At 37.2% G+C, this 23407-nt stretch overlaps 1 protein-coding gene across 2 annotated transcripts in view; it reads left to right on the forward strand.

Moving 5' to 3' along the window:
• Positions 1 to 1434: 1434 nt before the first annotated feature.
• ZC2HC1A (zinc finger C2HC-type containing 1A) overlaps positions 1435 to 23407 on the forward strand; it is a 59818-nt gene continuing 37845 nt past the window's right edge. For both annotated transcript variants that reach the window (XM_033439856.2, XM_004276190.3), the window contains exons 1-3: positions 1435 to 1546; positions 18429 to 18502; positions 20829 to 20945. In XM_033439856.2, coding sequence (XP_033295747.1) covers positions 1531 to 1546; positions 18429 to 18502; positions 20829 to 20945 — 207 coding nt within the window. In that variant the 5' untranslated portion in view covers positions 1435 to 1530. The remainder of the gene's footprint in view (positions 1547 to 18428; positions 18503 to 20828; positions 20946 to 23407) is intronic.

The raw sequence follows: 23407 nt of genomic DNA on the forward strand, positions 1-23407 counted from the left end.
CCCCACGATTCTCACTTCAGCCTTAGCAGCACCAAGGAGAAAGGACCTTTCCATACTCAGTCCAGGGTGACTAAGTGGCAGGAAAGGCTGTGGGCTGGCCCATTAGGTCTAGGATCTCAGATCTCAGAGGAACAAAAGAGCCAGGGCAGAACCAGGGGTAGGGGAGGTGTTGAGACAGGGCTGTCTCATGATTCCATATAAGAGATGGACTGCACCACATTCAAATATACTTAGATCATCTTCCCAATAAGAGATGGTGCTGCCCTCAAGTGCTTGTTTACTTGTTGATAATGCCATCATTGGAGTGGAGAGCAGAACTCTCGCTTCATAAAGGCTACTGGTTCGTAAGATACATACTTCTAACGGTAGACAAAGTTAGATATGATGCCAAAACTTTGTAACTGAACAGATTAATAAGAAAATTAATATAAGATTTGTTATGGAAATTACATTAATACTGATAACTTGCCGAGAGGTATACTGGAGTTACCTGACGATATGGCTTGCTTATCACTGCTAAATCAAATTTCCAAAGACATTTAGTTCTGGTGAAATGTGTTAGACTGTTAAGCAGAGGTTTTAGCTAGTTTTGAAGTTACCTTCATTCCCAAGAGGTTTTCACAGAAACAGGCCTCGTTCTGTCATGTATAGGTTCGTTCCTGCCTTAAATTTCCTGATCAAGCATAGTTTTGATGTTACCTCATCAGCTGGGAGACCTGCATTCTACTTTAGTTCAAGAATGATCAAATCTGGGGCCAGGGGAGGCCAAGAGTAGCTGAAGATGAAGGGAGGGCTGGGTTTCACCTCTTTTTGGCCCAAGCTTTCATGCTGAGGAAATTGTTTCTAAGTACTGAGAATCTCAGTTCTACAATCCCAGTTAGAAAGTATGGTTTCTGTAGGAAAAAGGTCCCTTAACTCATAAATCTGTGTGTAAAGATAAAGTCTAGGGAATACACTCAGATAAAGTGTGACAATAGCGGGTAACAGAGAGGGTGCTGCTCACGAGTGTGTAGGACGTGGGCTCTGCTTGTTTGCTTCAAGTCCTCAGAGAGTGACAGACGGGAATTCAGAACTGCACTGACTGAGGGACTGCGGACGGGAACCCTGAGGTGCTGAGATATTCTAAACAGGAGGATAAGGCGTGAAGAAAACAAGGCTGGAATCGAACAGAGGCGCCGTGGGACGGCAGGAGGCAAACCGAACCGCTCTAGGATTACTCGGAGGACTACCTCGAAAGCCTAGCGCCGAGAGCCAGCTGTGCAGCGGCAGCGGGAGAAACTCCACCCCGAGGCTCCGCCCCCAGAAGCTCCGCCCCTTCAGCTCCGGACCAATAGGCGCTCGGAATATTAGCGGGTGGGAGGCGCGGCCGGGTTGCTACAGCCCGAGCTGCGCGGCGGCGGCGGCGGCGGCGGCGGCGGCGGCGGCGGCGGCGGCGGCGGCGGCGGCGGCGGCGGCGGCGGCGGCGGCGGCGGCGGCGGCGGCGGCGGCGTGCTGTTGGAGGAGTCTGGCGGAACTCGAGGCGGTGGCGCCATGGAGTCACTGGAAGGTGAGGAGGTGAAGGGATGCGGGCCGGGCGTCTGGGGGTGGGGTGGCTGGCAGGAGGGGCTGCCCTGGACCTCGGTACCGGGGAGGCCAGGGCAGGTCCGGAGAGATGGACCCCTCCGCTCCTCGGAGGCCCGGGGAACAGGCGGGCGCCCTGCAGCCCCAGCGCGGTCGAGTTAATGAGCCTCAGGCTGCCCCTCCTCAAACAGTCTTCACCTGATGCTTCCCCACCCCGGGCCTGATGCTGGTAAACGCCTGCAAATCCCTTCCTACCATTTTCTGGTCTTGCCTGACTCCCAGAGGGTCCTGTTGGTAATCACAGCCTCCGGCCAGATTTTATTTTCCTTGCAAAGTGGACTCTCCGTTAATGTCTACCGCCTCCCCACCGCCAGCCTTTGCTGGAGGCCCGTGGTGTGTCTCCAGCCTCGAGCTTCTGATACTTTTCTTGGCCACTTCCCTTGGTTTCCCTAGGTTACCGTTTTTCCATTTCTACAGCATCTTCTGTGGGAGCGATGCCAAGAGCATCTCCCAAGGAAGTGTCACTGATCAGCTTTAGAGCCGGGACAATAGATTAACCGCAGGATTTAAGGGTTTATTCACGAGGACTCTGTAAGGAAGAGCCAGCATTGATTCGTTATCTTTAGGTTTATCTTTGTGCTGTAACCACGACTCCACATTTTGCTTTGTTCCCAATTCTTTCACTTCTCTATTCTCTTTACCCATTTTATCTTGTGTAATACAGCATTCGCTTAAAAACAACAAAGGGGGGAAGAAAACCCAGCTAGCATTAGCAACAACAGTGTCAAAATTCCTTTTCAAATTGTGGTCAATCCTTCTGATGAAGAATAAGCCTGCAGAATTGCCAGATCCTATTGTCTTGATTTAGCCTTGATTTTTTTCCCCCTCTTAATTTGCATAGATTCAGGTGGAATTAATAAACAGAGGCACTGAGTCCTGTGTATTGTTGCACGCTAGAGAGTAAATTGTTTCAGGTTGTGTTATGAAAGGAAAAGTAATAACTGATGACTGTTTACAGTGACCTAGGGTCACCAAAAAACAAATGCAATAATGAGTGTGATAGTATTTCATGCTTTTGCTCCTAGGCGAAGCTCTCATAGTAAACACCTTGAGGATGATAGATAATCAAGAATTCTGATGATTTTTCCACTTGTGAGCTGCTGCAGTATACTATGACAAATGAAGTTCTTGTTCTTTGCTTGTTTAATTTTAGGCAGATCACTCAAGTTTCCATGAAATAGGAATTGTAATGAAAGTATTCCTTACTCAAGATACTTTTGTTTAGAGAACTCCTGGAGGCAGCTTTTATTTTATTTTTTTTAAATAAATTTTCAAACGTGGTATTATAGCATAGTGGGTAGGATCATGGGTCCTGGAATTCTCATGAAATTATCATAATATACATAAAGTGCTTTAGAATAGTTGTTTTTCTGCAGATTTCTATTATTTTATTCAACATTCATAATTGAGGCAAAGATCTTCATCTGATTTTTCATTTATGTATTCTAAGCATCTAAAACAGTGTCTGACACAAAGTAGGTATTCAGTAAATATTTCTTGTTAGATAAATGACTTTATCTATGAGAGGCTCTGGGGATGCAGAAAAAAATAAAAATTCAAAGCCCTGTTCTCATGGAGCCTACGTTTTAGGGAATCTCATATTTTAGCAGTGCTAAGACATTACTATTGAAATCTTACCAAGGATGCTTTTAAAATATAATAAAAACCTATTATAATACTCAATTACATGGGTGGAGGAAAACATGAATTCTGGTGTAATATGGTATGTTATCGCGGGCGTGTTTTAGGGGGCCAGCTTGTGATGTTTCATGTTAAACGGTACTTGTTCTTTACTCATTTTTTTTTAAACAAAATAAGTTGCTGTCATTAACTATGATATGTTTAATTGTAATGAATTAGGTTAAAATATATGAAATTATTCTTGTAGGCCAAAACAGTTGAATATTGGTAACTTCAAATAGTAATGAAATAAAATTTTTTATTTTAATAAAATAAAAGCTCTAAGAGTCTTCTGTTGAAGTTAGTGCCTTTCTTTTACTCCTTTTTTAAAATTAGTCCTTGTTAGGTCATACTTTATAAAGATGAACTTAGAGTCTCAGGATTACCATTCATTCATTCATTCATCTATGCCTTCGTTTAATAAACAGTGATACATTGGTACAGTGATAGTTAAGATAGTTCTTCCCTATTGGAAATTAAAACCTAGCACTTTGAAGGTGTCTAATGAACATTATATTACAGTAGAAAATCTTTAAGAGTTTGCTTAATATATATCATAGTAATTGAGCAAATATTGTACTGCTTGGCATTAGACCCATGTTTTTAGTTGAAGCTAGTTAGCAGACTAATCTTGATTGTAAAACCAGAAAATATACGGACTCCTGAAAAATTTTATTGAAGATTATCATACTCTTTATTTTTAAAATAACTTGCATGTAGATCATATATCGCTTACATTATTTTTGGTCTTTCTGGGACTTTTATATTTCCTGGATTGTCAGGAGTTGAGCTGTTAGGTTGAACACTGTATTTCAAAATAAAATATTAAATTATTGCTTATGATTTTGTATACTCTGTATCTGAGCACTTCTGCATTGTGTGTGCAATTAGAGTAAAGCCTTTAATTCCTTTTCACCTAAAGCTCGTGCCCTATAGGTATGTCTAAAGGCAATAGACGTATTTCTAGATTTGGGAGAGTTCAGTCTCTCATAAGCTTTTCATCTGTAAAATGGAGAGATGAAAAACCCTAAGCAGATTTTATCCATATTATTTTCATTCCTTTCATAACATCTTGATAAGCAGTTATTAACAAATATGACAGAGATCAAGCTGCCTATTCCTCTTTTGGACTGCTAAAATTAGTAGATCTTAGTGTACTGCCCTCTAAAACTTGATTAGAAGTCTGATTGCTCTTTTCTAATGTAGCTCTTGATGTAGTTGAAGACAGCCATGCTGTCCCATTAGGGTTTTTTGTTTTGTTTTTCCCTAATCTAAGCAATGGTTTAACTGAATAATTCTTCATCTTTATTAATTTATCTAGATTTATTTTGTGTGTGTGTGCTGAATCTGATGCTAGGTTATTTTAATAGTCAACATATTGGACAGGTCTGTGTTTGGATTCTTGCTTTGTTTTGTTTTGTTTTTAGCTCTGTGATTTGGTTAATCTGAACCTCAGTTTCCTCAGCTATAAAAAATGGAGCTACTAAATACCAATCTACCTGAACTATATTAAGAATTTAATGATGAAAACATGTATAAAGCATTTGGCAAGCCGCCTAGTACATAGGAGGCCCCCTCCTGTACTTGTTTGTTGGATGGATAAAATCACAGGACATGTGTTAGGACCTTGAGAGTGGTTCAGTATAGGTAAACATAGCAGGCTTGGAAGGGACTGTGGGCAATCTCACTAGATAATTATGGCAGCAGGATAGATTGGGGAAGGGAGAGGCTGGAAATACATATATGTGATAAGGATTTGAAGTAAGGCAAAAGTAGCAGAAATTAAAAGGGGTATAGATTTAGAAGATATTTCTGAGATGGAAAGATGAAATAGAACTGCTCGAAGTGAGAGGGAAAAGGAATCAAAGATAAAGCAGCTTTCTAGCTTGGACTTAAGAGTTAACATTAAGATCTTTAACCAAGAGAAAGACAAGTTTGGAAGATGAGGTAATGATTTTGGCTTTAGAAGTGTTGTGTTTGTATGGTACTTGGGGCATATCTGGTGGAAAAATTTTATAGCTACTTGTAAATATCTATCTGGAGTTTTTAGTTTAGTAGTCATCAGCATATAAATGACAGCAAGTGGATGTATTTGCCCAGGAAAGCTATATTTAACAAAACAAAGAAAAAAACTTGTGAGGGACTGATGCTTTAGGGTTGAGCAAGAAAGGAAGTTGGAGTGGGGAACAGTCTTTAAAAAGGTTTAAAATTGTCAAGAAAGGGAATTGGGGGAGAACAAATATTTACTGAGTAATGGATATGCTAGAAAAAGCCTATAGCACCTGATATTCCTGGAGATCTAAGTAGTAACTAGGTCAAACTCTGCTTAGTTGTGAAATATGAAAAACTTGGGCTTAGGAGAGAGAAATACCATTGAAGCCAAGAGAGAAAGGACTTTAAAGGCAGAAGGGATTGATCAGCAGAGCCTCATGATATAGAAAGGTCCAGTAACGTGACGATTCAAAAGAGCGCTTTCAGTTTGACACTTAATAGGTTAACAGTGATCAGTTGCCTCTGTTTCTTAAGGTCTTTAATGCCTCATTTTTTTTTTAACAGTGAGTCTAAATTACTTTATTTTCAAATTTCTTCAAACATGAAGGAATTTGAGTCTATGCATTGTTCCCTGAATATAAACTCAGTTGGTTTAATATAAAGTGTTAAATGTGAAGTATTCTCGTTTCCATGCTTTCTAGATAGTATGTAATTTCAGTTTAAAATTTCTCTCTGATTCAGAGGTTATTTATGAGAGTGTTCCTTAACTTCCAAAATGTTAAGATTTTTTTTTTTTGTTAAGATGTTTTTAGTCATTAGTTTTTATTTACTTTTAATTTTGTGTGTTCTATGAGTAGTCTACCTTTCAAAAAGTTTTAAAAAGTTTTCTTTGTGGTCAAATACACCATCAATTTCTCCATGTTTTATAGTCATACAAAAATGCACACTCTGAATTGGTAGGAAACAAAGTACATATAATTTTTTAAAATAAATTTATTTATTTATTTTATTGTTGGCTGTTTTGGATCTTCGTTGCTTGCTCGGGGCTTTCTCTAGTTGCGGTGAGCAGGGGCTACTCTTCATTGTGGTGCGTGGGCTTCTCATTGCGGTGGCTTCTCGTTGCGGAGCACGGGCTCTAGGGGCGCGGGCTTCAGTAGTTGTGGCTCGCGGGCTCTAGAGCACATAATGCCTCCTTATTAAAGAAGCTTTCACTGATCTTACCCACTTCTCAAACACACACATAACAAAATATATAAAATGTCAGGTAGTGAAAAAAAGTGATTTTTTTTTTTTCCCCAAAGAATAGAAACTCCATAAGATCAGGATCTTTGTTTTTTTATCACTGTTTGCCTAACTCCTAGAACAGTTCCTGTCTCATGCTAGGTGCTCCATAAATACTTGTTGAATCAACAAATGGGTCTATTTTAATATAGTGTTTAATCCTGTTAAAGCTTGCCTGCAGTTCAGATAGGGGGAGAATGAGAGGTAGAGAGGAGCTAGTCAGTAAATGTAAGCCAGTGTTTCAAAAAATATGATACTTGGGGCATCAGTCCTAAATACCTTTTAGGGGCAGAAAGAATTTCTGTTGGGGAAATAACAGCATACTAAATCTTTCTCTGTCTTTTTTTTTAAGACTGAGGAAGTTCTGTTCTAAGAAAACCTGTTTGTTTAATTTAGCATTTTCCAAACATTTGACCATGAGCAAAGGATTTAAGGGTGCTTGGTAGAAGTAGTGGACATGACTAGTCAGGTTCAGACTGGATAGGAAGGGAAGTGCAGTCAAGAATGGGTTATCAAGAAAATGCAAGTCACTCTGAGATCAAGAAAGTGATTTAGAGGTAGATGGTAGAAGCCTGTGGTTCCAGAGGGAGCTTGTGTATTTTAAGAGTCCAGAGGTGGATCATTCTAAGTTGTTTTAGCAGTGGTTGTTTTATGCTGAACTGGAGTGCAGGCCACTGAAGTGGAGTGGAGGGTGAAGGATGTGTGCTGAGTAGGTTAAGCATGAATGTTGAAATGTTGAAATCTAGGATGAGCTGAAAAGGAATATCTTGTGAGATATTAGAGATTGTTGACCTGGAAGTAATTTGGTTTTAAAAAAGGATTGTAGGAAGAAAGTAGTAAAACAGGTGCTGTGTACTTCAAAAGAGAGGTTTGTTGAGTTTTAAAGGTTGGTTTCAGATAAGCAGTGACCAGTGGTGAAGGAATAGACATGAAACACAGAGCCCAGAATTGTTCTTGATTTCCAAGATTTTTCTTTTGGAAATGTTCTCTACTATTTCTTAAATATATACATTTTTAGAATGTCATAACTATTTTAGATAAGAGCAAATTATTTCACATCACCTGTATAATAGTATTATATAAAGATACCATTTTAAGTCTTATTATCGTGCAGATTTTGAAATTACTCAATACAGTAACTCATAACAGAATCAACAGTATGTACAGGATAAATTTTGTAAGGAGAGGTTGGCTTCTTTAAAGTTTTAGAATATTAAATACTTATTCACTTGGTTCTGTCTATCAGTTTGAATGCTTCTTTCAGCAGTGAATATCATCTCTCTCTACTGTATTTATATAAGCCCCACAATTCTCTAGCATTCGCCACTCAGGAGAAAGTACTGGAGTTTGCCTGTATGCCCTGGAGAGTAGTATTTTTTATTTCATTGGTTGTGAAACATTTTTATATATAACATCTCAGTTGATCCTTTTAAATTTTAAGGTAGATTGAGCGGACGTTATCTTCATTTAACAGATGTTAAACTTCAGGCTACCTATATGATTAGTCATACATTTTCTTGTAGTTCATATAGTGAAAACTTTTCCAACAAGGAGAGAGACATCATGTTCTTTGCTATAGGTCCTCGCAGATTCTCAGTTCTATATATAGACAAGTGGAAGTGATTTCCTTAGCATCCCACACACTACCTGAAACATTCATTCTACGGTCCACAATTGGTCAATTGGTTTAATCATTCTTATATGTGACCAACTTTTTTTTTTTAATATAACATCAGTAAGGGAGGTGTCTTATCATCATTTACTTTTCTTATTAATGTGGTCTTAAGGTAGATTTTATTAAATAAGTATGCTATATTTATTATGGCATAATAGAGGTAGAAGCGGGCCACATAGTTCATTTAATCTTTCTTATTTTATGCAAGAGGAATGTGAACCTTAGGTTAAATATCTTGCCCAGCAAGTCATAGCTCTAAGTGACAGAGCTGGGACGTGAACTTAGATAGTATGAGACAAATTCCAGTGCCTTTTCTACTACACTCTCGTGTCTTTTAATGAATGCCATTAGAACAAAATGTGGTGGCGTGACTCTAAACCCTAAGCTGCTTATCATTACCTGTCGGTAGAAGTTCTTTTCAGGGGATGTTGATACCAACACACATGATATATTTTGTGGATTATAGGGCTATACTCTATAAGAGGAAACTGTAAATTTATTTATTTACTTTATTTTGAATAAAGTAATAACTTAAAAAATTTTTTTTGTGATAATTGTTTTTAAATGTTTTCTCTTTAATGCTGTTTTCTCTTTTTTATGCCTTGTAGCGATAATAATTTTCTTTTCCTTTAAAGACAGTCTGAACATGTTTGATGACTTGTAGGAATTAATCCCAGGAGTTGGATTTTATTTTATGTTAGTATTCTAGTTGCTGTTATATTAAGTTTTAAGCTTTTGTATTAAAAAAAAAAGGAAGGTGATTTGGCTCTTAGATATAGTGAAGAAGTAAATCATGTAGACTGTTGGCTTTATGAAGCAAAGATTGTGTGACTCCACCCTTGTGTCACTGTTACTTGGTACATGCTTGGCAAGTATTGATAGTAGGTACTCAAGTAGACACTCACATTATTTCCATGTGTTGAATTGATTTTTCTCAATAGTTAATTTTTTATAAGATTTTGCTTTGTTTTCTATTTAACAAGGAAATACTGAAATATACTTTTAAGCAAGTAACATAGTGGTACTTTTCAACATTTTATATGGATACATTTTTGAATTATTGTTTGGAATTTAAAGGAAGACATGAAAACTAAATAGGCAAGCCTAATAGATTATGCAGTATGTGGTATCACTTTGACAGTCGTTATGAAGACATTCTAATCTTCATATACCTAATGGATTCCATCCAGCAACTGCTTCAACTTTTTGGATAGTTAATGGAATTAAGTGATCCAGATAAATGAAGCTGCTTTGCTCTCCCTCCCTAAATAACCTCGTCTTTGCTATTGGAAAACACAAATCAGGCAAATCTTAGTTTTGCTTTTGTAGTGTTCACAGCTTACCCGCCACCATACAGACTTTGGCCTCCATCTATCTACCACTGAAATAGTGGAGTAGAGTACTTGGAGAATGAGAGAACAAAACAATTCTTCTGTTACTGTTTGATTGCGTTCCCACCAATGTCTTTTTTGATTCTCCTGATAAGTTTTCTGTGGAAACTAAATGCCTTGGAGCAACACATTACATGAAGTCCATAATCGTACTTTTTTCATGAGTTTGTTACTTCTAAAAGAAAATGTTTTTTTACTTTCATATGATAAAAGAATTTTAACAGAAATTCAGCAGAAGATATAAGGATATCATTTTTGTCATTTTTATGAAAATTACAGGTATGGAAATAAATTTAGGTGTGATGTTTGGCTAGATAATAAAATGACAAATTGACTTAGTTATGTAGGATCCCAAAGAATGTAGTTTGTGTGTGTGTACATGTGATGAAATTTGTTCAGTGCAAGTACATGATAGATGCATTAACTTCTGATTTTGTAAAAGTTGCAGCTACTTCTTCCTTAATCAGTTGTGCCGATAAGGTCAGATTATCTCAATTTGTTGGTCCAGTGAATCTTAACATAATATTATATGTATAAATTAATGAACAATTCACATAATGCATAGTAACTAGGTGATCTTTTACTTAAAACCTAATACTTCTGTTGTCGGGGAGGACAACATTCTTTTTATTCTAGACTCCCTAATCATATCAGGAAGCCACCTCACTGATCTCCAGGGTTATTTCTTACTTTTTTTTTTTTTTAGTTTAAAAAAATGTTGTATTGTGGAAAAATAGACATAAAATTTACCATTTTAACCATTTTTAAGTGTACAATTCAGTGGTATTTAGTACATTCACATTGTTGTGCAAATATCATCACTATCCATCCCCAGAACATTTTCATCATCCCAAATTGTAGCACCTGGTTTTTTTGTTTGCTTTTTTTTTTTTAAACATCTTTATTGGAGTATAATTGCTTTACAATGCTGTGTTAGTTTCTGCTTTATAACAAAGTGAATCAGTTATACATATACATATGTTCCCATATCTCTTCCCTCTTGCGTCTCCTTCCCTCCCACCCTCCCTATCCCACCCATCTAGGTGGTCACAAAGCACCGAGCTGATCTCCCTGTGCTGTGCGGCTGCTTCCCACTAGCTATCTACCTTACGTTAGGTAGTGTGTATATGTCCATGCCGCTCTCTTGCTTTGTCACAGCTTACCCTTCCCCCTCCCCATATCCTCAAGTCCATTCTGTAGTAGGTCTGTGTCTTTATTCCTGTCTTACCCCTAGGTTCTTCATGACATTTTTTTTCCTTAAATTCCATATATATGTGTTAGCATACGGTATTTGTCTTTCTCTTTCTGACTTACTTCACTCTGTATGACAGACTCTAGGTCTATCCACCTCATTACAAATAGCTCAATTTCATTACTTTTTATGGCTGAGTAATATTCCATTGTATATATGTGCCACATCTTCTTTATTCATTCATCCGATGATGGACACTTAGGTTGTTTCCATCTCCGGGCTATTGTAAATAGAGCTGCAATGAACATTTTGGTACATGACTCTTTTTGAAGTATGGTTTTCTCAGAGTATATGCCCAGTAGTGGGATTGCTGGGTCATATGGTAGTTCTATTTGTAGTTTTTTAAGGAACATCCATACTGTTCTCCATAGTGGCTGTACCAATTCACATTCCCACCAGCAGTGCAAGAGTGTTTGCTTTTCTCCACACCCTCTCCAGCATTTATTGTTTCTAGATTTTTTGATGATGGCCATTCTGACTGGTGTGAGATGATATCTCATTGTAGTTTTGATTTGCATTTCTCTAATGATTAGTGATGTTGAGCATTCTTTCATGTGTTTGTTGGCAGTCTGTATATCTTCTTTGGAGAAATGTCTATATAGGTCTTCTGCCCATTTCTGGATTGGGTTGTTTGTTTTTTTGTTATTGAGCTGCTTATAAATTTTGGAGATTAATCCTTTGTCACTTGCTTCATTTGCAAATATTTTCTCCTATTCTGAGGGTTGTCTTTTGGTCTTGTTTATGGTTTCCTTTGCTGTGCAAAAGCTTTGAAGTTTCATTAGGTCCCATTTGTTTATTTTTGTTTTTATTTCCATTTCTCTAGGAGGTGAGTCAAAAGGATCTTGCTGTGATTTATGTCATAGTGTTCTGCCTATGTTTTCCTCTAAGAGTTTGATAGTTTCTGGCCTTACAGTTAGGTCTTTAATCCATTTTGAGTTTATTTTTGTGTATGGTGTTAGGGAGTGATCTAATCTCATACTTTTACATGTACCTGTCCAGTTTTCCCAGCACCACTTATTGAAGAGGCTGTCCTTTCTCCACTGTACATTCCTGCCTCCTTTATCAAAGATAAATTGACCATATGTGTGTGGGTTTATCTCTAGGCTTTCTATCCTGTTCCATTGATCTATATTTCTGTTTTTGTGCCAGTACCATACTGTCTTGATTACTGTAGCTTTGTAGTATCGTCTGAAGTCAGGGAGCCTGATTCCTCCAGCTCTGTTTTTCGTTCTCAAGATTGCTTTGGCTATTCGGGGTCTTTTGTGTTTCCATGCAAATTGTAAAATTTTTTGTTCTAGTTCTGTGAAAAATGCCAGTGGTAGTTTGATAGGGATTGCATTGAATCTGTAGATTGCTTTGGGTAGTAGAGTCATTTTCACAATGTTGATTCTTCCAATCCCAGAACATGGTATATCTCTCCATCTATTTGTATCATCTTTAATTTCTTTCATCAGTGTCTTGTAATTTTCTGTATACAGGTCTTTTGTCTCCTTAGGTAGGTTTATTCCTAGATATTTTATTCTTTTTGTTGCAATGGTAAATGGGAGTGTTTTCTTGATTTCACTTTCAGATTTTTCATCATTAGTGTATAGGAATGCCAGAGATTTCTGTGCATTAATTTTGTATCCTGCTACTTTACCAAATTCATTGATTAGCTCTAGTAGTTTTCTGGTAGCATCTTTAGGATTCTCTATGTATAGTATCATGTCATCTGCAAACAGTAGCATCTGTTTTTATCTTATTTTTTTCTTCCAGTTGTATATATATAATTGACATAGAGCACTGTGTAAGGTTTACAGCATACTGATTTGATTTATATACATCATGAAATGATTACCACAATAAATTTATTGAATATCCATCATCTTATACAGATACAAAATAAAAGGAAAAAAAACATTGTTTTCCTTGTGATGAGAAGCTCCTAGGATCCAATCTCTTAACTTTATATACAACATAGAACAGTGTTAATTATGTTTATCATATTGTACATTACATCTCTAGTACTTGTTTATCTCATTACTGGAAATTTGTACCTTTTGATGATGTTCGTCCAGTTTCCCATCCTCCCCCCCGCCCACCCCGTGTAGCCACAAATCTGATCTCTTTTTCTATGAGTTTGTTTAGGAAGTATACTTGACTACAAAACTATTTTTGTTCCTGGTACACAATTTAGTAATTTGATGCTTCTCTACATTTCAAAATGATCACCATGATAAGTCTAGTTATCATCTGTCACCATGCAAAGATATTACATTATTATTGATTATATTTTCCACACTGTACATTTCATACCTGTGACTCATTTATTTTGTAACTGGAAGTTTGTTTGTCTTACTCTCCCTCACCTATTTCCTCCCCCCCCACCAACCCCTCTCCCTTGGCAACTACCTGTTTGTTCTTTGTGTCTATGACTGTGTTTCTGTTTTAAGTTTGTTCATTTGTTTTTTAAATTCCACATATAAGTGAAATTATACAGTATTTGTCTTTCTGTTTCTTACTTCACATAGCATAATACCCTCTAGTTCCATCCATTTTGTCACAAATGATAAGATTTCATTTTTTAGGGCTGAGTAGTATTCGTGTGTGCGTGTGTGCGTGTGTGCGCACGTGTGTCATTTTCTTTATCCATTCCTCTCTGGATGAGCACTGATTCAGTCAATGCTCATATATTTTTCTAGGAATTTGTCCATATCTTCTAACTTGTCCATTTTATTGGCATATAATTGTTCATGGTAATCTCTTATGATCCTTTGTATTTGCATGGTATTAAGTGTAACTTCACTTCCATTTCTGATTTTTCTTTAATTTGAGCCCTCTCTCTTTTTTTCTTGATGAGTTTAGCTGAAGTTTTATCAATTTTGTTTAGCTTTTCAAGGAACCAGCTCTTATTTTAATTGACATTTTCTATTATTTTTAGTCTCTATTTTATTTATTTCTGCTGTATTCTTTATGATTTCTTCTACTAAGTTTGGGTTTTGTTTGTTCTTCTTTCTCTAGTTCCTTTAGGTATAAGGATAGGTTGTTTATTTGAGATTTTTCCTGTTTCCTGAGGTAGGTTTGTATTGCTATAAACTTCCCTTTTAGAACTGCTTTTGCTGAAACCTATAGATTTTGGATCATCGAGTTTTTCATTTTCATTTGTCTCCAGTTATTTTTTGATTTCTTCTTTGATTTCTTCAGTGACCCATTGGTTGTTTAGTTCCACATGTTTATGGGGTTTTTTGCAGTTTTTTTTCCTTGTAGTTGATTTCTGGTGTCATAGCATGTGCCTGAAAAGTTTCTTGATATGATTTCAGTCTTCTCAAATTCACTGAGACTTGTTTTATGACCTACCATGTGATCTATACTGGAGAATGTTCCATGTGCACTTGAAAAGAATGTGTATTCTGATGCTTTTGGATGGAATATTCTATATTTATTAAGACCATCTGGTCTAATGTGTTGTTTAAAGGTAGTGTTTCCGTATTGATTTTCTCTCTGGACGATCTGTTCATTGATGTAAGTGGGGTGTTAAAGCCCCCTACTGTTATTGTGTTGCTGTCCATTTCTCCCTTTTTTTTGTTAATATTTGCTTTATGTCTTTAGGTGCATCTATGTTGAGTGCATATATATTTACAATTGTTATAGCTTTTTCTTGGATTGATCCCTTTATTATTAGGTAAAGTCCTACTTTGTCTCTTGTTACAGTCATTGTTTTAAAGTCTACTTTGTCCAATATAAGTATTGCTACCTTGGTTTCTTTTAAATTTCCGTTTGCATGGAATACCTTTGTCCATTCCCTCACTTTCAGTCTGTGTGTTCCTTTAGATCTGGACTGAATCTCTTGATTAGCATATATACAAGTCCTGTTTTTGTATCCATTGAGCCACCCTATGTCTTTTGATTGGAGCACTCTGTGTCCATATACATTTTAAGTGTAATTGTTGATAGGTATGTACTTATTGCCATTTTTTTAATTGTTTTCAGGTTTAGTTTGTAGTTTTGTTGTTGTTGTTATTCCTTCTTCTTTTGCTCTCATTCCTTGTGATTTGATGACTGTCTTTAATATTATGTTTAGATTTCTTTCAGTTTTTTGTGTTTGTATCTGTTACAGATTTTTAGTTTGGTTACCAGAGGTTTATATATAGCAATCAATATATATGTGATTATTTTAAGTTGATGTGATGTCCTCTCAACCCTGAGTTTTTACTCCCCTTCTATGTTTAATGTTTTTGACATCATAGTCTACATCTTTTGGGTATTTCTTAACTACTTATTTTGTGTATAGAAGATTTTACTAGTTTTGTCTTTTAACCTTTCTACTAGCTTTATAAGTGGTTGGTCTACTACCTTTACAGTGTATTTGCTTTTACCAATGAGATTTTTCCTTTGGTAACTTTCATATTTCTAGTTGTGGCTTTTTCTTTTTCACTTAGAGAAGTGCCTTTTCATTTCTTGTAAAGCTGGTTTTGTGGTACTGAACTTTTTTAGCTTTTAATATTTAAAATTTATTTATTTAATTTTATTTTTGGCTGTGTTGGGTCTTGCTGCGCGCGGGCTTTTCTCTAGTCACTGTAAGCAGGGGCTACTCTTACTTGTGGTGCGTAGGCTTCTCATTGCAGTGCCTTCTCTTGTTGCAGAGCATGGGCTCTAGGTGCACGGGCTTCAGTAGTTGTGGCTTGCGGGCTCTAGAGCACAGACTAAGCAGTTGTGGCACACGGGCTTAGTTGCTCCGTGGCATGTGGGATCTTACTGGCCGAGGGCTCAAACCCATGTCCTCTGCATTGGCAGGTGGATTCTTAACCATTGTGCCACCAGGGAAACCCCTTTTTAGCTTTTGCTTGTCTGCAAGACTCTTTATCTTATCTTTCTGAATGATAGCTTTGCTGGGTAGAGTATTCTTGGTTGTAGGTTTTTTCCTTTCATCACTTTAAATGTATCATGATATTCCCTTCTGGTCTGCAGGGTTTCTACTGAAAAGTCAGCTGATAGACTTATGGAAGTTCCCTTGTATGTAACTAGTTGCTTTTCCCTTGCTGCTTTTAATACTCTGTCTTTAATTTTAATTTTAATTATGATGTTTTTTGGTGTGGTCGGTTTTGGGTAGATCCTGTTTGTAACTGTCTGTGCTTCCTGGACTTGTATATCTGTTTCCTTTCCTAGGTTAGGGAAGTTTTCAGCCATTATGTCTTCAAATATGTTTTCTGCCTCCCCTTTTCCTTTTGGAACCCCTATAATGCAAATGTTAGCATGCTTAGTGTTGTCTCAAAGGTCCCTTGAACTGTCCTCATTTTTTTTTTTTTTTCAGTACGCGGGCCTCTCACTGCTGTGGCTTCTCCCGTTGCGGAGCACAGGCTCCGGACGCGCAGGCTCAGCGGCCATGGCTCACGGGCCCAGCCGCTCCGCGGCATGTGGGATCTTCCCAGACTGGGGCACGAATCCGTGTCCCCTACATCGGCAGGTGGACTCTCAACCACTGCGCCACCAGGGAAGCCCTGTCCTCATCTTTTAAAATCTTTTTTTTTCTCTTCAGCTTGAGTGATTTCTACTACTGTCTTCCAGCTTGCTGATCCATTCCTCCATATCATCTAATCTACTGTTGATTCCTTCTAGTATGTTTTTATTTCACTTATTGTTGTCTTCAGCTCTGTTTTGTTCTTCTTTATATTTTACAACTCTTTGTTAGCTTCTTACTGTGTTTTTCCATTCTTCTCCGAAGTTCTTTGAGCATTTTTATGATCATTACCTTGAACTCTTTATTGGGTAAGTTCCTTAGTTCCACTTCAATTCTGGTGTTTTATCTTATTCCTTTGTTTGGAACAAATTCTTCTGTCACCTCATTTGCCTAACTTGCTGTTTTTATTTCTGTGTATTTGGTAGGTTGGTTACATTTCTTGATCTTGTTGAAGTGGTCTTTTATAGGAGAGGTCCTGTGCCTCTCAGCAGCTCACTTCCCTTAGGTCACCAGAGCTTTATGTTCCAGGAATGTCCCCTATGTGGGTTTCATGGGCCCTTCTTTTGTGGTGGGCTGATTTCTATTGGTGGTCTAGTAGGCATGGATGGCCCCTGGTCTGACTGATTGGCAGGCTCTGCCTTTGTGGATGCTGACAGCCGCTGGTAGGTAGGGCCAGGTCACAAGGTGGCTGATTGTGAAGGCTTAGGGGTCCCTAGGCTAGTGCTGGTCCACTGGTGGGCAGAGCTGGACCCTGGTGTGGCTGGCTGAAGGTGTCTTACAGATGGTCTGCATGCTGATTGGCAGCACTGGGGCCAAGGGAGTCCAGTGATTGGTGCCTGACCATTGGTGGGCGAGGCCAGGTTCTGGAGTTAGTGCCAGCCCTCTGGTGGGTGGAGCTGGGTCCTGGGTTCTCTGGTGGCAGGGCTGGGTCCCTGGGTGACTGGGGGAACCAAGATGCCTATGGTCATTGCCAGCCTGCTGTTGGGTGAAGCTGTGCCCCCACAGTTAGCTGCTTGGCCTGTGGGTCCCAGGGACTGTTGCAGACTGGCTGGTGGGTGGGGCTGGGTCCTTGCACTACGAAGCTAGAAGGAGGACTCCCTAATGTTTCTTGCCAGCACGAGCACTCCTCATGGTAGAATGAGCTCCAGAAAATGGCTGTCATCAGTGTCTGTGTCCCCAGGGTGAGTCCCACATGCCTCCTCCTCTCTGGGAGGCTCTCCAAGATCAGCATGTGTGTCTGACCCCAGGCCAGTTTAAAATGACTGCTTCTGCCCTGGGTCTTGGAGCATGTAAATTTTCTGTGTGCCCTCTAACAGTGGAGTCTTTATTTCCCACAGCCCTCTGGGTCTCCCGAAAGTAAGCCCCCTGGGTCTCATCTTCTCATTGCAGGACCCCCCGGGTTGGGGAGTACAAAGTGGGGCTTGGACCCCTTGCTCCTTGGGGAAAACCTCTGCAATTGTGATTATCCTCGTGTTTGTGGGTAGCCTACCTGTGGGTGTGGGTCTTGACTGTACCATGTCTCTGCCTCTCTTACTTGTCTCATTGTGGATCCTTCTTTATATCTTTAGTTGTGGAAGATCTTTTCTGCTAGTCTTTAGGTTGTTCTCATCATGATAGTTGCTCTGTAAATAGTTGTAACTTTGTTGTGCCCATGGAAGGAGGTGAGCTCAGGGTTTTCCTACTCATCTTCTCCATTCCACTAGCCACCAATGTTATTCTTTAATGCTTTGAAGATAAATAATGTATTTAACCTTCAGATAAATTTGGTTTTTAAACTTCAGTAATTTACAAAGAGACAGCCTATAAATTAAGAGACTGACAAATTGATTTGGTTAAAATAGAAGAAAACCAGATATTTCCAACATTATCAGTTTGGTTCTCCTTAAAGTATGAATTCTGTATTTGGCATTTGCCTTTTTGACCACTGATAACTTTAAGTCTTCTGCCCATTTTAATTGATGATGTTACTTATTTCAAAATGACATGACATTTTTCGCAAGAACTGACAACTTACATATGAAATTAAGTGAAGACATTAAAATTTGGAAGTTCCACAATTTGAGCCACTGAGTATATTGACTACATTCTTTTCGATTTTAGAAAATGGAAGTGTCCAAGTTGGAGAATTGTTACCTTGCAGGATTTGTGGAAGAACATTCTTTCCAGTGGCATTAGTGAGTACCTTTTTTTTTTTGGAGTTTGGTAGATCTTTAATTGTTTAATAGTTCAGGACAATGGAAAGAACCTTTGGAATAATTTAAAGAGATACTGGCTAGTATTCATTGCTCAGGAGTATCAGTTCCATTTTTTTTTTTGCTATACGAGGGCCTCTCACTGCCGTGGCCCCTCCCACTGCGGGGCACAGGCTCCGGATGCACAGGCCCAGCGGCCATGGCTCACTGGCCCAGCCGCTCCGCGGCATGCGGGACCCTCCCGGACCGGGGCACGAACCCACGTCCCCCCGCATCGGCAGGCGGACTCCCAACCACTGCGCCACCAGGGAAGCTCTCAGTTCCATCTTTGTCATTCTTCCAGAGTGCTCTCTTTCCTTCAGAGTTTGATTGGTCTTCAAAACTCCTCTCTGTTAAACTATTAAAGTGTTTTCTCCCTTTGTGGGACTATTAACAAAAAATAAAACCAAAATAAACTCTTAGAAATACTGTTAGAAATAATGTATTTAAAGAAGCAGAAGGCTATGATGTCTGGGATTTTCTTTAAACTTTAGGAAAAAGTGCTGGGGCTGGGATAGATGAAACAAGATTGCTAAAATGTTGGTAATTGTTGAGGCAGGGATGAGTAAATGGAACTAATTACACTATTCTGTCAATTCTTATGTATGTTTGAAATATTCGAAAGGAAAAAATATTTTCGTTAAAAGTGCACCTAAAATATATTATGCATTCTTTAGATGCTTAGTATATACAAATAGAAGCACATTTAACTGATTTTAATATAAAATCTCTAGCTAAGTAGAGAATAAGAAAGTCAATATGCCTTATTTAACTTCAAATATAAATATGTATTTATTAATATTTTGATGTGGAATATTTTTCTTTGAGCATGGGTCTGCTGATTAGAGTTCTGCTACATTTTATTTTGCATCCTCTCATTGTTTCCAGTTTTTCTTTAAAGCAGTGAGGAATTAATGACCCAAAATGTCCACCTGACTGCAGACTCCTCTTAAATATTAACAGCTAGCTTTCTTAAACCTTTCTTGCCCACGCTTAATTCATCCATTTTTTTGTTATTAATTAGCTATTTTTCAAACCATTTTCAAAGCATTAAGCTGAGTTTTCACTGGGAAAATTATGCCTTTTTTTGGTCCTCATTTATGTATTTATTTAATATTTAATTAAATGATATAATCACGATAACAACTACAATCTGTATACATTAGCTTTGGGAACAGGCACTACATACTTTTGACATATACAGCTCAATGTGAGAACAGACATTCTCTAGAAAGTCGCCCATTAGCCATCCTTTTCTTTTTTTAATATTTAAGAGATTTTATTCTAATAGTTACAGTTACTGTGTTTGTCAGAATGATATCCAAAAACAAGTATGTAAAACAGTTGTGTATTGAAAATATTAGAGGCTCCATAACATTGAATCAGCCAGTTCTGAGGTTCCTATTTTCCTAGATAAAGTTTAGCAGTTCTGACTTGTTCATTGTTTATCAAAATACAAAAGAAAAAAAGGGCATTTAGCATCCTCTATGTTATTAGTCAACATGTTTTATTTAGGGGAAGGAGAATTATTATTTATCCAGTAGGTTAATTTGAGGTCAGTTAAGAGAGCTTCCATTATAATGTCTTTAAAATGAATATATGAATGACTGAATGAGCTGGCAGCCATATTAAAACAGCAACAGCAACAACAAACCCCCATCCCCCCCATACAAAAACTGTAGGAGTGGGACACTAGGTAGCACAAGAAAAATCCTTGGTAAAAAAAAGGTGGAAAATTTGAGTTCCAGAGAGGGGGAAGGGATGATAGTGGAGTAAGGAGACAAACCTGACCACCTTGTCCTATATTCTGTGTTAACAAACTACTATTTCGTTAACTTGAGTAATCCCAACTATTATTATTATGTTAGCTTTTGTAATCCTAATGCTAATGTGTTTTCCAGTTACATTCCTTTTTCTGGTATCTATTTTCAAGTATTTAGTAATAAAGGTAACTTTTTTCCCACTTCAATAGCTTTGACTTGCTTACATTAGTTTCCTTATTCTTAGCAGTGTAAAAACCAGGAGACTATTAAATAACTAAAAAAAAATTTGGGAGAATATTTATCAATACTTCCTTGTTGTGAGAAAGATAACTTGTAACATGCGTTGCATATATTTTTTTAACAATTTTAGCTAAAACATTTCTTATTTATGGATTATTATTTATTTCATCTTTCAGGTTTTTAAACTGGTCTCAAATGACAATTTAAAGTTTTATAGTCTTTTTGTAGAAAAGAAAATGACATGTTGTATTTCCTCATCTTGACAGAAAAAACATGGACCTATTTGCCAGAAAACTGCCACTAAAAAACGGAAGACGTTTGATTCAAGCAGGCAAAGAGCTGAAGGAACTGATATTCCAACAGTAAAACCTCTTAAACCTAGGGTAATTATATGACCTTGTGAACAGTATGAACCTTGCTGCTATGTGTAATGAAAAAATTATAATAATCTATTATACTAAGATTGAAGAATAAGCAGAATTCTGTGTCATGTTCTCAGTTTAGAAGTGATCAGAAACTTGTTTATTTTGAATTTCGACAAAAGGGAGGCCAAAGTACTGTCCAACTATTACAGGGAGGTTTTTGTAGCATTGGAGAGCCAATTGCTTAGCTATAGGCTGGAAATAACTGAGAAGTCCTCATACATTCATTGTGAGTCGTTAATTACTTCAGCTATAATGAGGTTTATGTCTCAGTATGTTACACTATTACCAGTAGTGTAATCCCTGTAGTATACAAAAGGAAAGCTATTAGTTACAAACATCTTAGCATAATAAATATTATCTTGACTGATTGATTTGTCAGCATTTATCATCTTATTATGCTTTCTGGGGAAAAGTTTTATACGTTGCTCAATTGTTCATATATGATCATTGTCAGCTTATTTTCTTCTTTGTAACTAAAAGCAATGAATCTCCTATGGTAATCTCTCCTTAATACCACCTTTCATGATATGTTATTTGCTAAGAATAAATCACATAAATGCTTTGTCCGACATAGTTTTAAAGAGTTATTTCAGTGTAATAGTCAAAATTTGAGTACCTGACTTAAATAGGTTTTTGAAACAAACTACTTTCAGTGGTAATAACTTTTCCCAGTGTTACAGGAAAACATTTCCCTATGGGGCAATTAATCTTACTAATAAAATCCTTTGATAACAGAAAAGTCAGTTCATCTTTGTTTTTCAGTTTATGAATATTTAAGGGAAGGATGGAGAAGCTTGAATAAGGTACATAAATTATTATTTAAAGTTTCTCTTGGTAACCTGCCAGATGTATGATTGTATTAGCTTTAATTAGCTTAGATAAATTAATTAAATCTTGGTATAGCATAGTGGGTTTGAAAGCTAGCTCAAGATTCAGACCGCCTGGATTTAACCCTGGCTCTGCTACTTTGTTGTGTTGGGTGAGTTCACACACAGAGGCCTTATTTGTATCTGTATCTGGTACATCAGAGAAGAGAACTGTTTTGTATAGCCTAGAAAGCTACCCTGGGCTGCTCTTTTCTCCCAGAAACTCTTGTAAATAGCTGTACCAGGAAAACCTAACTCATTCAATGATGGGTAATAAAAAACATTAGCTAAGCATTAATATAATAATATATATAATAATACTTTGAGAAGAAAAGGTAGATGAGAGCAGCAAAAATTAGTAATATTCACTGTGGAGCAGATGAATGTTGTGATCAGAAATCTCACTATAAAGTAAGAAACTCTAAAGAATCAGTCATCTCAAACATCTAAATCTGCTTTTATTTAGTTAAGATTTTTGCATCTATATTCATGAGAAAGGTGGCCTGTGATTTTTCTTTTCATCAGTTTTGTTGCTGTCATAGGACTAGTTGGAAGGTTGTTCTCTTGTTTTCTGTTTTTGAAAGAGTTTTTAAAAGATTGGTGCTGTTTCTTCCTTAAATGTCTGCAAGTATTCAACAGTAAAGGCATCTGGGCCAGGAGTTTTCTTTGTGGGTCTTTTAAATAATAGATTCATTAAAAATAAATAAATATAAGACTATTATAATTTTTCTGTTTCTGGTATCTGTTTTGTGGTGTTTGTCAAGGATATTATCCATTTCATCTTAAATGTCCCATGTATTACCATAAAGTTTTTTTATAATATCTTCTTTTCTTTCTCATGTTTGTAAGAACTGTTTTCCATTTTTGGTAATTTTTGTTTTCTCTTTTTTTCTAGATTAGTCTTGCCTTATAAGTGTTTTTAAAGAACAGTCTTTTGACTTTGTTGGCTCAACATAATATTCTTGATTTGAAAAACAAAGACATAATAGGAATAATTAGATATTTCAGTATTATAACAAAATAAATTTCTTTGTAGCACACAAGCCAGCAGTATGTTTAATGGAAAGATACTTAGAGGTAGTTCCATTAAAGTCAGGAACAAGATTAAGCTCCAACCAATACAGTAAGTGCTAGTCAGTAGAGTTAAATAATAACAAGAAATTAGTTGCATAGGAATTGGAAAAGAGGGGGTAAAACTATCATTATTAGGTGATGATATACCTGGAAAACCCAAGAGATCAACTGAAAAATTGCTACAAACAATAAGAGAAATCAGTGAAGTAATGAGATGTAATGTTAATATACAGAAATTATCAGGTTTCATACTTCAACAAACAACTCCTTGAAATATAAAAATGATTAAAAGACACTTATAAAAGAACAACACAAAATATAAAATATTTAGGAATAAACCTTATAATAATGAAGGTGCAAGACTTCCACAAAGACTACTTTAAAAAACCACTGAAAGACACAAACGAACACTTCTTCAAATGGAAATATATCTCATTCTTGGATAGGTAGACTTAGCAAAATAGAGTCCTTAAGTTCCTT

The sequence above is a fragment of the Orcinus orca genome, chromosome 17, assembly GCF_937001465.1.
Source record: "Orcinus orca chromosome 17, mOrcOrc1.1, whole genome shotgun sequence".
Lineage (NCBI taxonomy): Eukaryota > Metazoa > Chordata > Mammalia > Artiodactyla > Delphinidae > Orcinus > Orcinus orca.